General features: G+C 39.2%; 1 protein-coding gene across 3 annotated transcripts in view; it reads left to right on the forward strand.

The window, feature by feature from the left end:
• vps50 (VPS50 EARP/GARPII complex subunit) overlaps positions 1 to 16,162 on the forward strand; it is a 122,453-nt gene that overhangs the window by 50,968 nt on the left and 55,323 nt on the right. For all 3 annotated transcript variants that reach the window (XM_040021432.1, XM_040021434.1, XM_040021435.1), the window contains exons 13-15: positions 4,591 to 4,723; positions 13,630 to 13,721; positions 13,907 to 14,001. In XM_040021432.1, the coding sequence (XP_039877366.1) occupies positions 4,591 to 4,723; positions 13,630 to 13,721; positions 13,907 to 14,001 (320 nt within the window). The remainder of the gene's footprint in view (positions 1 to 4,590; positions 4,724 to 13,629; positions 13,722 to 13,906; positions 14,002 to 16,162) is intronic.

Raw genomic sequence — 16,162 nt, forward strand, 5'->3', positions numbered from 1 at the left:
CCCCTGATAAATAAAATTTGAGGAAATGTTACAGCCACATCTCCCCCTGTGAACTCACCGTTTAGTTATGCGCCTTAAAAATTCAAGGCAAATGGGAGCACTCAGAAAGGTCAGTTCTGATTGTGAAAGGGTCTTATTAATTTTACATCAACATCTCATCAGTATTGGATAGCCTCACCTCCCATCAATCCCCTAGTCTATACGAATCTCTTGATTCAAATAGGTTAGTTCAGTCCAGAAGTCATAGACCGTCACACAGGAGAAGTGATGAGGGTGGACTGGGCACTTCATAACAAATATGATACATTTCTTGCTCGTAAACCATAGTGATTATAGTAATGATGTTTATCCAGCCTGTCAGAGTAAAAATAGCATCAAATGAGAATGAGCTCACGCAAATATTTGTTTTATTCTTTCCAGCATGCACACACTCATTTCTAACATGCTGGGATGCTATTTTAAATCAATAAGTGGCCATAGTGACCTAACTGTTTGACATTTTGTCAAACAGTTAGGTCCATCAATTTTTGGTTCTGCACACCACAGTGGATTTAAAATCAGCCAAGATGTGATTAAAGTTGAGATGTTCAGCTTTAATTCAAAGGGTTTGTTTTTGGTAACACTGTAACTGTTTAGGAGACCCGTGAAAGTTTTTTTTCTAAAGATGTTCTCAATCCTAGATGGCCTCTGTTACAACACTCCAGTCGTTTAGGCTAATTTAGTAATTAGCCTAAACGATTGGGTATAAGAAGAGGATACCAGAGATGGTGAGTCGTTTTAAATAGACATGGGGAGTGTACACCACTCAATACAAATACTGAAGTTAAACAATTCAGAAATAAATCTTCTGAGTGTAAAATTGCAAATTCTCATCTATGATCCGCAGTATATTGAAAGATTCAAGAAATTCTTAGAAGTGTCTGAATGTAAGGGCCACGATTCTGTAGTAAAAATTAGAACACGGGGTCAGAAACACTTCTGATTCCCATCGTCAGTGAACTGTTTAACAAATTCAAGTTAAACCAAATAACACACAAAAAAATATGTATTCTTTTCACGAGGAGATGAGATGACGACTCAGATTTGACACCTCAGCATATATCAATACAGATGGGATTTCACAATGATTACAGTAGTTTCTGGTTTTGTCCAAGGGTAGCTGCATAGGTAGAGAACACTCTCATCCACTTCTGGTGCAAATCCAGTCATTATTTTCTATAAGCAGGCCTGAACTATGAGAGAAACTGCTCAGTTCAGAAAAGAGGACCAAAGGTTGCTCATAGTAGGCTTCTGAGGGGTAAAGAGTGAGGCCACATGGAAAAAGTCTGTCACCACTTCATCAGAGATGCACCGAGGTGAAGTGGGAGCTGTCATGAGGAATAAAAATGTATTTTTGGAAGTTGTGGATAACCATCATAACATCTGATGTATTGATGGGAACTGTAAAAGTCAGAATGTACAGTGGTATTGTGGGTAGCTTGCACCACCACCATTAATGCTGATTGGAGTACACAGGATTTTTACACGTTGCCATCCAGGTGTTGTCTTTTTTAAAATATTGCTCAAGACAGTGTAAAACCATATTCAGCACGCCTCTGTGGAAATATTTGCTTTTTCAAAACTACAGCATGTGACATCTTTCGTGATGCAAAAATAGTTTCCTTTTTTTATGAATGGTAAATGGCCTGTATTTGTATAGCGCTTTTCTAGTCCCTAAGGACCCCAAAGCGCTTTACACAACCAGTCATCCACCCATTCACACACTGGTGATGGCAAGCACAGCCACCCTGGGGCGCACTGACAGAGGCGAGACTGCTGGACACTGGTGCCACCGGGCCCTCTGACCACCACCAGTAGGCAACGGGTGAAGTGTCTTGCCCAAGGACACAACGACCGAGACTGTCCAAGCCGGGGCTCGAACCGGCAACCCTCCGATTACAAGGCGAACTCCCAACTCTTGAGCCACAATCGCCCCATGAAGCATGTTGCTAGTATCAAATTCAAAATGAGCACATTTGAAAAAAAACATTTAAACGCCTTAGATTTGTTGTTTGAAATGTTATGTCTGTTGTATCTGTACACAGACTTTTTACAGTGTCCCAGATTTTTTTCTTTAAAACAGAGGTATAGTGTAATATAGCTGCATGTTATGAGCTTTGCAGTCTGTAGAAGCTGATAGTGAGTCTTGAAACGTTCTTTTTAATTATCATTGCGACATCTGTCCCACAATCTTTGAGTTTGCTTTTTTTTTAAAATACAACCTTTGGGATTTTTGTATTACTGACCATTCTGTAAGGCCTTGGACTGAATTTGTACCCCCAGATGTTACTTATTCTTAGCGAGCAGCGCTGCCACGATCGTGGGAGAGCTTTTTTGTTAACTATTGCTCCAGATTGCCTCATTGCAAAATCAAACTAATCTACTGCAGAACGATGTGCATCTTATTATCCCAGCTCTTAAGGGTGGAAATTGGTCTCATGTAGTTTGTTTTTATTACCCTGTCACAGAAGCTGTTTAGCTGCGTTTTTAAACTTCCCTCAGTTCTCTCAGAGGAATGTTTTGTTTTATTTTGGATCCTCATGCCAGGGTGCCCAATTTATTAGATCTTTCTCTCTTTAGTCTCCTGGATGATTTGTGTATGTATCTGAATATCTGTGGTTTGAAAAGCAACAGGAAAAGTCACCAACTGCGTAGCATGGGCTCTTAATTGTTGCTTTTGGCAAAGTTGTGATGCTGGATTTACATTAAAGTTTTGCAAAGTTTTTTTTTAATTAATTCATTCTAAATGCTGGATCCTATTTCGTTAAGCCTCATTCGTGAAAGTCGCATTGAGGTCAGGATCTGTTTTGAAAATTAAATGTGCACAAGAAGACGGCAACCCAGGAAAAACCATCTGTTTCTAACACATCAAGTACAAAAAAAACTTCACAGAGATTATTAAGAATATAAGCTGTAATTTTAAGCTGTGCTGCAACTTTTAAGTGCAAAGACTGGATGCCAGTTATCTCTGTACTCAACTAATGTTAGATATTGCAGCTTTTACCCAACCAGACTCATGCAATAAGTCTGCAATGTGAAAGTGGGAGCCAGAATTGAAGAAAGTCTTCTCTGTGAGGTGCTTGTTTAATGATGTTTATTGAGTATTTGAGGGAGAGAGCCGGGGATTTGCGACTGTCCCTCGATCGAGGTAAACTGCATTCTCTTGTATTCTCTTGTCTTGTAAAATGTGAGGCATTTGTGTTTTTTCCTGCTTGTTCCTGCTTATGCCCACTCGCACAATTAAGGGAGAAATTCACTTAGCAGCACTTTCTTTCCAAACCCTCCCTGATACTTCTTGGGATTTGAAATGTGCATAATGATAGGAAACTGTCTTGAGAAAATCAAATGCCTAAAATAGATCCTGAGCAGCTTCCCAGCTCTCATCACTGAACTCGTGCAGAGGGATGTGTCCAGCGAGGTTGATGACTGCTTCCAGTGATGGTGTAGATAATGTTTTTATAACTGCAGGTGTGATGGGCAGATCACTGCCACTCAAACTCACACTTTCTGTGAGTGCAGTCGCGGTTACTTCTTCTCATTAAGCCCTGCTAAAGATCTTAACCTTCGCACTCAAACACCCCTCACTCTGGTTGCTTGGCAACATGGTGCTGTGATATGGTGGTGCTGGTGGAGAACATGAAATGCCATAGGTTCATGAGCACACCTATCTAATTGGCACTGTTAGTCTGTTTGTAGTTAAAGATATATTTATCTGTTTTCTCTTTTTTATTGGCACAGGTTGAATTTAGTGGATTGCAAATTGCCAGCTTGCTTTGTGATGCAGTAAGAAGTCCCTCTATAGCCTGTTTATAAGCTTGGGTACAAGTAATGCTTTTAAAAAGATGCGTTTGTTTTGGGCTTGGGCTAAAAGAATATTAAAGTGGATGTATTCATCTTTATCCAGACTAATTTTCCACCCACATCACATCATGTATATCTGCAGCACTGTGCTTGTTGTACAGATGCACACAAATCAGACAAAATGTATTAGAGCTTGACTGAACTGCTGTTATCACAACAACTACAAATTGTTGATATCGCTTTGCTTTCCTGCATGCCTGCTAAAAGGATCGCTTTGTCACAGACATCATAGACGTACTTCACTGTTGCAGTTAAAGTTTTAAAAGTCGTCTCTGTATTAATGTGGAAGTCAGTGACACGGTTACGTTGAAGTCTAATCGCTCACCTAGTGTGCACATCAAATATTTCTAAATCTGCTCTGTATATTTCTGTGATTACATCTCAGTACCGTCCCTGTTTTAATCACTTCTTATTTTAATTAACACTTACATAACATGAAAGTGTTTCTTGTGACATAGAAAGTGTTTTCCAGCAGTGTCCTTGGATGATTAGCATAAGCAGACTTTAATTAGATGTAATGTAGAAGACGGCCAGGAATCCGTTTTGCCCATCTCAGTAGCCCATATCTTTATTTCACACTTTTAAAAGTAGGTGCAATAGAGCTAAGGAAATACAGCACAAAGTTTTGGAAAGAATTAATCTAAAAAGGCTATTTGTGACCTTCTTTTCATTATTGCTCTCTCTCTGCAGCATATTACCCCGGACAGCTACATTCCCTGCCTGACAGATCTGTGTAAGGCATTGTGGGAGGTGATGCTAAGCTACCACCATACTATGCAGTGGCACGAGGAGCATGACAAACAGGAGACCACACCCACTCCAGGTAAGGGTTTTACCTGTTCCGTCATATCAACTCAGTACAATTTCTCAAATTATACTTTACACATCTTTTTATTATTATTATTATTATTATTATTATTCAATTAAATTGAGTTTTATTTATATAGCGCCAAATCACAACAACAGTCGCCTCAAAGCACTTTCTACTGTAAGGTAGAGACCCTACAGTGATACAGAGAAAACAATCAGACCCCAAATGAGCAAGCACTTGGCAACAGTGGGAAGGAAAAACTTCCTTTAAACAGGAAGAAACCTCTGGCAGAACCAGGGACTGAGAGGTGCAGCCATTTGCATGAACAAGTTGGGGGTGAGGGGAAAAGAGACGGCCCATCTCATTCCAGACCATCTCGACTGGGTTTAGGTCAGGTGACTGTGGAGGCCAGGACATCTGGCCCGGCACTCCCATCGTTCTGCTTCTTGTTCAAATAGACCTTACGCATCCTGGAGGTGTGTTTGGGCTCATTGTCTTATAGAAAAATACACGAGGGTCCAACTAAATGCAAACTGGATGGGATGGCATGTCGCTGCAGGATGCTGTGGTGGCAATGGACTTGGTGAAAACGGGCTCCATTTTTTTTTCCACTGTCAGGGTAGTGCCAGTCTTTCCTTGTTGTTTATTTCCACTTACAATAGGTTTAGCAGATTTATTCCTTCGAAAAAGGAATGACTGAACCTTGCCCTGTAAAGAGAATGTTAAATGCATGGCAGTGCTTTAGTGCTTTCTTTTTTCAGCCAGTAGCAGAACAATCACTCCTAATTACTCTGTCTCATTCTCTTCTTTTCAGTGGTGCAATGAAATGTGTCATTATAGCTTTACAATGAACCAGTTTTCCAGTAATGCTCAGCAGTTTGATGTATTTTAGTTATGTTGCATTATGAAACTTAAACTAGAACAGTAGTCTGTCTTAATTACTGGAATATGAATTTTATGTACTCATTATTGGATTTACATTATGCAATTAATGTGATCCGGGTGTAAGGATTAGATTCATGCAGAGTTGGTGGACTATGATGCATATGTGACTTTGGGTTTCTTCTGCTTTGTGCTAATACAAACAGGCCTTTTTAGAAGCTGTAGAAGGATTTTTTTTTTTTTGTGGTAAGACATGTAACACTGTGTTTATAAATTATTAAATGTAAAAAGGCACCCAACTCAAGGGATGAACAGACAACTTAGCAAGAACCTAATTAAAATTGTATTTTATATACTTTAATAGCAGCCTGTCACTTCCTTTGTTGAATCTATAAAAAAAAAATGCCGAAGATAACAGTTTGATAGGTATAAAATAGCCTTTTTGCACCGTGTTTTTTCCCCCAGAGAGCTATTAGCCGAATATCCCAGTAAAAAGTGAAAGAGGCAAAAAAAACTATCTACAGCCAGCGTTGGAGTCATTACTCAAGAATTTCCTCACCTGGATGATTGCGCACGCATCAAGATACCTGTTACATTACTTTCTCGTTATTCTGTAAAAAGACCTGAAATGCACTGTCACATAATTACCAGCTAACAATATACAACTATAGGCTGCAGTCCTACACACCAACAAAAATCCTAATGAGGACACTTTTGATGCTTTTTTTCTTTTCTTTTTTTGTTCTATTGACCAGTCCTCAGATAACTGAAGACCTTTTGTAATGCATGTAACAATATGTAACTTGTAACTATCATTTAATTACTGAGAAAACATGGAGAAAAGGTTAAGGTATCAAATTTCATTAGACCAGGAATGAACATAAATGTTATGGAGCGTTAAATCCAAATTCAAATCATTGTCAGTATTTTCGTCGGAGGTCAGCTGAGAGGCAAACTGATGGAATTGTAAAGACAGAAATCTGATCCACTGTGGATTTGATTTTTATCAACCATGTAATACCATCTGTGAGGGATCAACCATACTGCCAATGTAGTAAAAGCATACCTAGATAGAAAAGCGCCCAAGGGAACTTTATCAGTCATAGATTGGCCACCCCAGATTCCAACTTCAATGCTATTGAAGCAATGTATTGTTGCACACTTGGACAAATGACACTTCCAGGCATAGATGAGTTTAGAATCATTTTTCCCAGGGGTCCAGTATCTATTACAATACATTCATCTGTGTCCATTACATGAGTCCCACAGTAGGATCATCTTGACAAAGAAGGAGAAAAGGCAGCCAGGATCCAAAGAAGAGCTTTGAATGTTGTTCAAGAAGCCCGGGAAACTATTCCTGAAGACTATTTAAAGAAATTACTTTAAAAAGCTTTTCTATGAGAGTTCAGGCTGTGTTGTAGAATAAAGGTGGTCACACAAAGTAATGACTTGCACCTTCTGTTTTTGCCGTACTTTACATGCAGTATCTTTGTATATTTGAACGTTTCAACAAATTTCTGCTTCTGTTGCTCTTTTATCTAGCAAAATACAAAGAAGCTCTATTCTCAAGGCAATTCGTAATTTGTGGTTTAAAAGTTTAATAAAAGTAATAAAGTACACTGGATTTCCAGTTACTGTTACCTGATTACTGTTAATATAATTATCTGAAGAATTTATCGAAAATAAGATGTAAATGAAGACCAATCATATTAGCCATGGCCTTCCTGCTGCCTATTTATTTTCACCCCCCATATTGTACAGCATTCATTAGGTGAATGAATGAGGGCACAAAAGGATGTCCTAAATGGTTGATGACATGCTATGTTCGCAGGATCCTTCATTAAATGTGGTCGTCCTCAGTGTGGAAAGGACGGGTACCATATTCCCTTTCCTGAGGCACATCTGTCATCTCACTATTCGATTGACTGTCACCTCCATGTAAAGGTGTCCTTGACCCTGGCTTTGTCCTGGTGGGGTGCGGGGGCGGGTGGATCGGGTGGGTTGTGACTAGTAATTTACTGTATAAGCTTTTATCATTTGTCAAAGAGTATTTTATGGCGATGGTGACCTTCATCTCCCTACCTAACACAATGGATTTGCCGCTGTAGCACACTCCCCGTCGTGTTTGATCAGTTCCGATGGCCACTGGGAGCAGCCGTGGCTCCTTGTGTGGGAGAGCAATTGAGCATGTTGGAATGTACAGAAGCTGCCTTCACACCACATTAATGTTTAATAGCATCTTGGTATATAAACTGAAGTAGGGAGAGTCAATTTGTGTGAAATGTCCTAAGATTACTTTTGGTGCACATTAGAGAACGGAGTGATGGAGTAATCCACAATAACAATGCTATTATGACACAGCATTGCTGTGATGCCTAATATTGTTGCATTGGTGAAACGTTGCAAGGCAGTGATCTATAATATAACGCCATATCTGTTTAACTGCAGGACAGCTTATAACCTAGAAAATGAAAATCCAGGAATTATATATTTATTCTTTCCATTTGTGTGTTATTTGTTATTGATCGGTTCTTAGCTCTGATTAGCTTTTTTCTGCTTTCAAACATTGGCTGAGTTGTGTTTTTCACTGCAACTTAGTGAAGTTTGTGGTAAATCTAATTGCCATGGAAATCTTTTTAAGCACCTGCATGTTTCAAATAAAAATAATTTCTGGTGGGAGGTTAGATACTATGAATAGATGCCAAGACATTAAGTTTTATTTGTTAGTAAAAAAAAACAAAAACTTTTTATGTCCAGACTGCTCTAAAGTCTCACTTTAATCATCTTTAATCCTTTAAGATTCATTTGGATTTATTAACCAGGCGTTACAGGCTATATTTGGCCAGTAATTATTTCTGTTTTTCTCCCTTTCATTTTGTGTTATTTCTCAAATGTATTAAATAAATAATTTTTTTTTATTTTTTTTTTATCCATGACACACTAATAATCACCCACTGCTTCTTTTAGATTGTGTTTTGCAGGCTACAATGGTAAAACCTTCCGCTTTGGAAAAATGCAAAGGTTGTGCACGTGCTGCTTTTATATGCATCATATTTTTTTTAAGAAAACACACAGAGGGGCCGATGCCTCTGCAGGGGTTTGACTGTGAGTCACTAAGAACTTTGTTACCTGCGCAGACACGGAAGGTCAAATACTGTTTGCCACCTATGGATTCACAAAGGGTTGCTTTCCCTGCTTTCCCTGTTATTTATTTCCTCCTCTTCTGTAGAAACAATTGTTAAGGTTTTTATTAGTCAGTGTTGGAGGCTTGCCTCCACCCTCACCAGGTTAGCAGCGGGAAGCCACACTGGCGTGAACTAAGGTGACAACAGCAGCAGAATATGAGAAACTCAGAAAACTGGTGGAAAGATGAAAAATTGGGGCAGGATATTATGTCAAACTTAATATAAAGGTTATCAGTTCCAAATTATTTTGTGAATTATCAGAATAAGTTGCTTTTGCTCTTTAAGCAAAGAGCAAAACCATAGATGTTATCTGTACTAGATTGATATCAGATTTTCGGGGTGCATCTTATAACCTGTTTGTTTTTTCTTTTCTTCTTTTAATTTTATTTTTTACTGAGTAAACATAGTCATATCTGATTGTCAGTTAATCAAATGAGATTCTTTAGTTATACACATTTACAGGGAAAATTATGGAGTCACTATTTTTAGTCATTTAAATTAATGAGTTTTCCAGATCAAGTAGAGGAAAAAATTGTTGAAACACTTGAAGCGGAGGAAAATCTCATGCAATCGCTTTCTGAAGAAATGTAAAGCTGTAGTTAAATGAGTGTTTGCAGACCTGAGCAAGCTATTACACGTGGCTAATTGAAACAAGTCATGGCACCAGCAAGAGAGTCGTTTTGTGAAACAGTAGAAAGATTTATCCAAATCTTTAAGAAGGAAATTCAATACAGAACATGCAAACAAAGTGAGGGCGTCAGGACAGAAAAGAGGAAGCCAAATGAAAACCAGCATGTACAATAAACAGAAGAAAAGAAGGCTACAGAGGGCTAAAGAGCAGCAATTGTAGGCTGTGAATAATGGAAAGGAAGTGATGTTCAGTGATGAATCACCAATCTGCAGCGGCCGTGGATATGCAGCTGGAACGTTTGCTGTTCCTGTGGCGTTCCAGTGAAATGACCACGTAAAGGAAAAATAAAAATATCCCCAATCAACTGTTCCCAGTGGCCATCAGAACTGAGGTTATGTTTTTGGCAGGATTTACGTGCGTGTCATTTTTTCTGAAGCAATCATTGTTGTAATGTCTAGTGTTTTGTAGGCAAGTGGATGCTAATTTCAAACTATTAGTTATTACTGCAGTGTTAAAAATGGTGGGGAGGATTGTGTGCTTCTTTTCGTACTTACTCTTTTTGGCACACACCCTGTGGATCTCAGTATTGTGTCATGAATTAGTCACTTACAGTTCCTGCTCTCAATTTTATCAGAGCTCTTAGCTTTCACGACCTCTCTTCTACTTATCTTCCCCAATTTTTGTCCCCCCCCCCTCACACTGCCTCACATCCACTGCCGTCCGTGTGCTCATTAAATTGAACCCCGATATGTCAAGTTGCCATGTCACCATGTCTCCTAGGCCTGCGTTCTTTTGTCTTTCAGTGAATGACGCGATGGTGTTTAACAACAGCATCCCAATTAATGACTGAAATTAAAACCAGAGATGGGTATCTGTTAAAAATCGCCAGACTGGATTGTTTGTTTTAAAGCAGCTATTATTATTATTATTATTATTATTATTATTATTATTACAATTGTAATGTTATGGATGTAGAATGAAAGTAAGGGCTGTGACGGTAAAATGTAGGGATGGGCTGATGTTAAGGTAAGTAATGAAAATACTTACAAGAGGCAAGACACGTAGATGAGTAAGGCCACACATTTCATATCAGATCAACCCCCTGGGAATTTCTCAGTGTGAAGATTGCAATCAGTTGGTGGGACGAGAAGATAATCATCCATGATAGGCAGGTGCAAAAATATTCTTGCTGACCGGAATTTAAATTAGATCTACGGTTTGGCATAAAAGTTGCATCTCCTTGTCTATTAAATCATTTTGCAGGTCTGGTGCCCAAAGTGAACATCATCTATCCTTGGTAACAGGAGGGGGAGTTTTCACCCTGATGACTATGGAAATGTTTGACCATGTCTGTGATATAAAGCAGTTACAGTGGGGGAAAATAATTATCTCATCCACTGCTGAATTTGTAAGTTTTCTCACTTCCAAAGCAATAAACAGACTCTAATTTTTACGATAGTTTCATTTTAATCGAAAGGTCACTGCCTTCTTTAGATACTCCTTTGTTACCTTGGCTGTATGTTTTGGGTCACTGTGATGCTGGAAGACGCATCCACAAGCCCATCGTCAGTGTTCTCGTCCAAGACGCATTGAAGTCGTCCTGTACCCTTAGCAGGGAAAAACAGCCCCGAAGCATAATGTTCCCACCTCCGTGCTCGACCGTGCCGATGATGTTCTTCGGGTCATGCTCAGCATTTTTCTTCCTACAAACACAGCGACTTGAGTTATGGGAACGATGCGAGTGCTGAGAGATTTCAATTCTTTCTTGCGTTTCTGAGTAACCACACCAACAGTTGTCACCTTCTCACCCAGCTTGATGTTCTTGTAGCTCACTCCAGCCTTGTACAGTCTCGTCCCTGATGTCCTTTGACAGCTCTTTGATCTTGCCAATAGTAGTGGAGAGGTTGATGGAAGACATTGAATCTGTAGACATGGTGCAGCATGGGATGAAATAATTATTTCCTCATGTGTAGTTGGGGTAAGAACAACACGTTTCTTAGTGGTTTGATGCTCTAACATTAATTGCTGGGCATAAAATAAATGTGAAAAACCTTTTAGGTCATTAAAGTTGAGGATTTTCATTCTTTAGCTTTACAAGTTTAAAAAAGTGTTCATTTTAAACTCAAGATTTAAGCTCTGAATGATCAGACATCAGTAGTTTTACTAAAATATATTTTTGGACTCATTATTCAGCTAAACCACTTGTTGGAGAATTGTTGTATTTTGGGCATCACTGATCTAAAGATTCTTTACTTTTTGAACTTCTTATCTCTGTAACAAGAAAAAGTACACTCAAAGGCATCGAAGTGTCAGTTCATTGAGGAGTTCCTGTGTTTGTTTTTATTTTCCTTTATGTCTTGGATCCAATTTTTTTCTTTTGTTCTGTTTTCTTTTAATGTCTTTTCCTGTTTTTTCACTCAGCAGTGACCTCATTCTCCCCTCACAACATCTTGATGTAACTGTCCCTGCTGGCTCTTTCTTTCCTTTTTTGTCATTATATTTATATAATTAGATTTACACAGCATGTGGGCTGTGTAAATCTAATGCAGATTCATGTGTATGGCTTTTTTCTTCATTTTTCTTTTTAAATGGATGCGCTTTTTGTTCCAGCGTTAATATGAAAACACATTCACCGCCACAGATTGTTTTCATACGCAGCTTTGTAACGTCACCACATACTTTTCTTTTCTGAGCACATAACGTACACGTACAGTTTTCTCATTTAAAAAATTGCAGGAGATATTTATAGTCGTGCACAGCAGGGCCACTGCACAGATGCTCTGTTTGACAGCAGACGTTTGAGCCAAGCGGAGTTAAATTATGTGTTTGTGTTTCGGTCTGCGGGTCTTTCAGTCATCTTGCTGCATAATTCATGCCTGTTCCCAAATTGAAATTCCATGTTAATCCAATAGGAAGACGATGAAAGGAAAAAGTAATCTATTTGAAAAGGAACCACTGTGCTTTTACTTATTCATGTAAATAAGATATATATTTATTCGTTTTAATAGAACATAGTAAACACAGCCAAGGTTTCAAATTCAAGGTCGGGGTATATTAAAGTCCGGGTGAGCCCAAAGAGTTTCTTTACTCTTGGATCTGTGTGATGTCGAAGAGAGTGGATTTCCCCTATCTGGTCATCTTATGCATGAAGCTCCGGATGAGGGGCAGATAATCAGCAGAAGCTACCTTAAGAGGAAAGAAACTCAAACAGCTTATTTCAGACAGAAGATGAACTGCAGGGCTGCAAAAGAAACCACCCAAATTAAGATAAATATTTGATTTTTATTTTTATTTTTTTTTAAATAATCTGCAAATCTACTCTTCTCATGTATAAGAACGAAACTATGAAGATAAGCAAGAGTCTGGAAGTGTTTAAACTACATATTTACTGTATAAAATGTGAATCTTTAAATCAACTACAAAATAAAAAGCTGGGTTTTCCCAATCGTTTGGTTTTATTTTGCGTTACAATAGAATTTAATGTGAAACCGAGAACTGCTCGTTTGTTGACTTACAGGCTAACTGCTCGTGGCTTTCCTAAAAATTCCCTTCAAACATGAGAGCGGCTTGAATTTAATGAAAGCAATTTTCAGCTTAGGGGAAGCATCGCTGCCGTTTCGACACGCTACAGTGTCGTTGCCACATGGTGGTCTGATCTATCTGATCGGGGAGAGGAAGAAAAATGCACACAGAAAGAGAGGGTACTGACCTGATAATTGAGAAACTAGCATATCTGATGGTGTGACAGTGAACAGGGATCCAGGCCTGTATTAAGCTGTCATCCAGCTTTGTTCTCCTTGCTTCTAGGCTGCTGTCACTCTTCGCTCTCTGTTGGGAGTAACACGATCTACACTCTTGACAGATGCTGACTGTCAGCCACTACAGAAAGTCTCCCACTCTTTAGCTGACAATGAAGGACTTTTGACACCACCTTAGTTCATACATACACCACCGTGTTCCCTTTCATATTAAAATACACCGGTGGAATTTTAATCTTTCATTTAACATAATTACCTTTTTGTGCTGGGAGTGGATTGCGATCCAGTCTTCATTGTGCAAATGCGCGTTAAAATTGCTAAATGATGCAGAGTCTTTGACTCTGAAATGACAGCCAAGCCAGAAGGTAAAGGAGGTGGATCTGAATAGAGAATTTTAATTGGTCACTGTGTGTGTGTGTTTTCGTTTTTAATTCAACTGTATGCCTTTTTGACTACCTGCAGAGGATGCTGCTGCCGCCGAGTCCGATGAGCTGGCCGTGGACCGCAGTTATGTGAAGAAGAAGTTGGAGCATGGACTGACACGAATCTGGCAGGTTTGTTGAAAAGTCTGCACCACCGTTTAAAAAAAAAAAAAAAAAAGTTTTTCTGAAGCATTTCTCTTCCATTAAATTTGTATTTCAATTTTTATTTTGCATTTTAATTTCTGATCCACTTGGAGCTGCCTTATCACAGGTTCTCCTCCCACAAATCACTGTGTCCCTATTATTTCTCTCCACAGGATGTCCAGTTGAAAGTGAAGGCCTACATCCTGGGGACAGACATGTCGAACTTCAAATACGACGATTTCATAGTGGTGCTGGATGTCATCAGCAGGTACGCCTCAGGTTTAGTGCAGACAGCTCATGCTTGTATCCAATAATTGGCCCTCATTATCTTGCTATTGCTGTCCCTTCCTCTTTGTGCCCCCCCCCCCCCCACACACACACACCTCTCTCTCATCCTTTTTTTTAAGTTTTAGACTCACACTCATTCATTCTTATGCTTCCAATAATGGCAACTGGTTTTTTTTGTTAACTATAAAGGTAATTTCTCCAAACCCGTTTCTCCAACTCCCCCTTTTTCCTAGTGTACTAAGAAGAATCAGGGATATTTTTTTGGGCCTTTTTCAGTGGGGTACAGTGAAGAGTTACAGGAAAACAGAGCGTGAGAGGAGAAGGGCCGCGGGTCAGATTTAAACCCAGGTATACGGCATATGGGTGCCTGCTCTTCCCAGTGAGCTAAACCAGCTAAACCAGCGCTCAAGAATCAGAGATGTGGCTCTACAATGTGTTAATGGTGGTGTTTCCTAAATCTAGCAGTGGTATCGCAGTTACTCATCAAGCGATTGTGACATTTTTTGCGTTACGCAAGTTCTTTGTTTAGCTCCGCAGAAAAAATATATCATTGATTCATCAGGAACGATCACCTCACATCATAGGAGAGAGACAGAAATGACGAAGCAGACTACAAAGATCATTATAAGTTAGGAAACATAAAACTAAAACTAGATCTGGAAAAACCTTTTTGTGAAACGTTTAAAAAGATTATATTAAATGGATGTGAATATAAAGGAAAGTAATGGAAAAAATAGTGGGTGTTCATATCAAATAGACAGGACGTGTTTAGCTTTAGTCTTTTTCACTTTGGTCAAATTGGTTAACTCAGTCAGTCTGAGGAGGCTTTTTTGGATTTTCACCCCTCAGTCGTAAAAGGCTGGTGGGCTATAGTCGTCACCCTGCTGGGCGGGCGAACAGCGTGGACACAAAATAACTAATAATGAAAACTACAGAATAACTCTGGGGTCTGCAGTGTTTTGCGGCTTCTTCAGACTTTTTTGCGTGAAAGGTAACAACAGTGACATGAAACCACACACATGGTGCCTACTCCAAAAAACTACTGTTGGCACGTTAACCCTGCCCCAGCACCTCTAAACACAACATCCAAAGAAAAAGCAAAAAGTGAAAGATTCCACCAACCCAGAGCTCAAGTTAGTGTGTGCCAGTTCTGCATCAGAAATGCTGTTTCTGCAAGTGTTTACTGTGAGCTGATGGTAGGGCTGCTCAATTAATCGAATTTTAATCTCGATTACGATCTGGGCTTTCAACGATCATTAAAAATGACTGAGCCGATTATTAGCCCCTCCCTCGTGCTTTACTCTCGCGCTGCTCCGTGTGGCAAATCAAGCGCACCTCTCTGCATTTCGAACACGCATCACAACAATTAAGAGGACCCCAGGGAAGCTCGGAAAGCTAAGCAGAAGTTATTTGGCGAGGAGAGTGACTGCCGTTGGTTGAAAAGAGAGGTAAAAAAAACTTAAGTGGTGTGGAAACATTATGGGTTCGTGGAGTCAGACGTGGATCAAGTAGACACAGTGTGTAAACTTTGCTACAGTGTCGTAGCTGCACCACAGAGCAACACTGCAAAGTTCACTAAACATAGATGTTTACATTTTTCATTTATTTTTTATATTGCAAACATTTGCACTGTTATCAGTATTTGCACACTATTTTATATTATTTTTTAAAGTCATTATTCAATACATTGTTATTGTTAACCCTTTAAATCCCTGTAGAACCAGAACCGCATAAGCTAGCGCAATAATTTGTTTTGCATGTGAAACCAGAGGAGTTGTACTTACATCTTATGCCATCAGCTTGTCCTCGGTCACGGTTTCCTTCCACATAAAGCTTTGCAAAAATTGCATAAAAAGCACTTGCAGGAACAAAAACATAATTTCCAGAAACAGGCTTTGCCGATCCGATCAGCTGTTCATAACATTTCCCACAATCGCATGTCCGCCATTTCCTGTCCGAAACCGGAAGTGATGTCATTTTCGCGGAAAATGTAGTTTTTTACTTGTAGGCCTTAACAGCCTATACTGGTGTTGTTATAAGTCATGTTTGACTCTATACTTTTCTGAATAGTTTCTGTGATGCTTAAAACTCGAATTGCACTACTGGAAATAGTTTATTTTGATGCACCTGCTGTTTTCTTT

The sequence above is a fragment of the Simochromis diagramma genome, unplaced genomic scaffold (assembly GCF_900408965.1).
Source record: "Simochromis diagramma unplaced genomic scaffold, fSimDia1.1 OVJJ01000753.1, whole genome shotgun sequence".
Lineage (NCBI taxonomy): Eukaryota > Metazoa > Chordata > Actinopteri > Cichliformes > Cichlidae > Simochromis > Simochromis diagramma.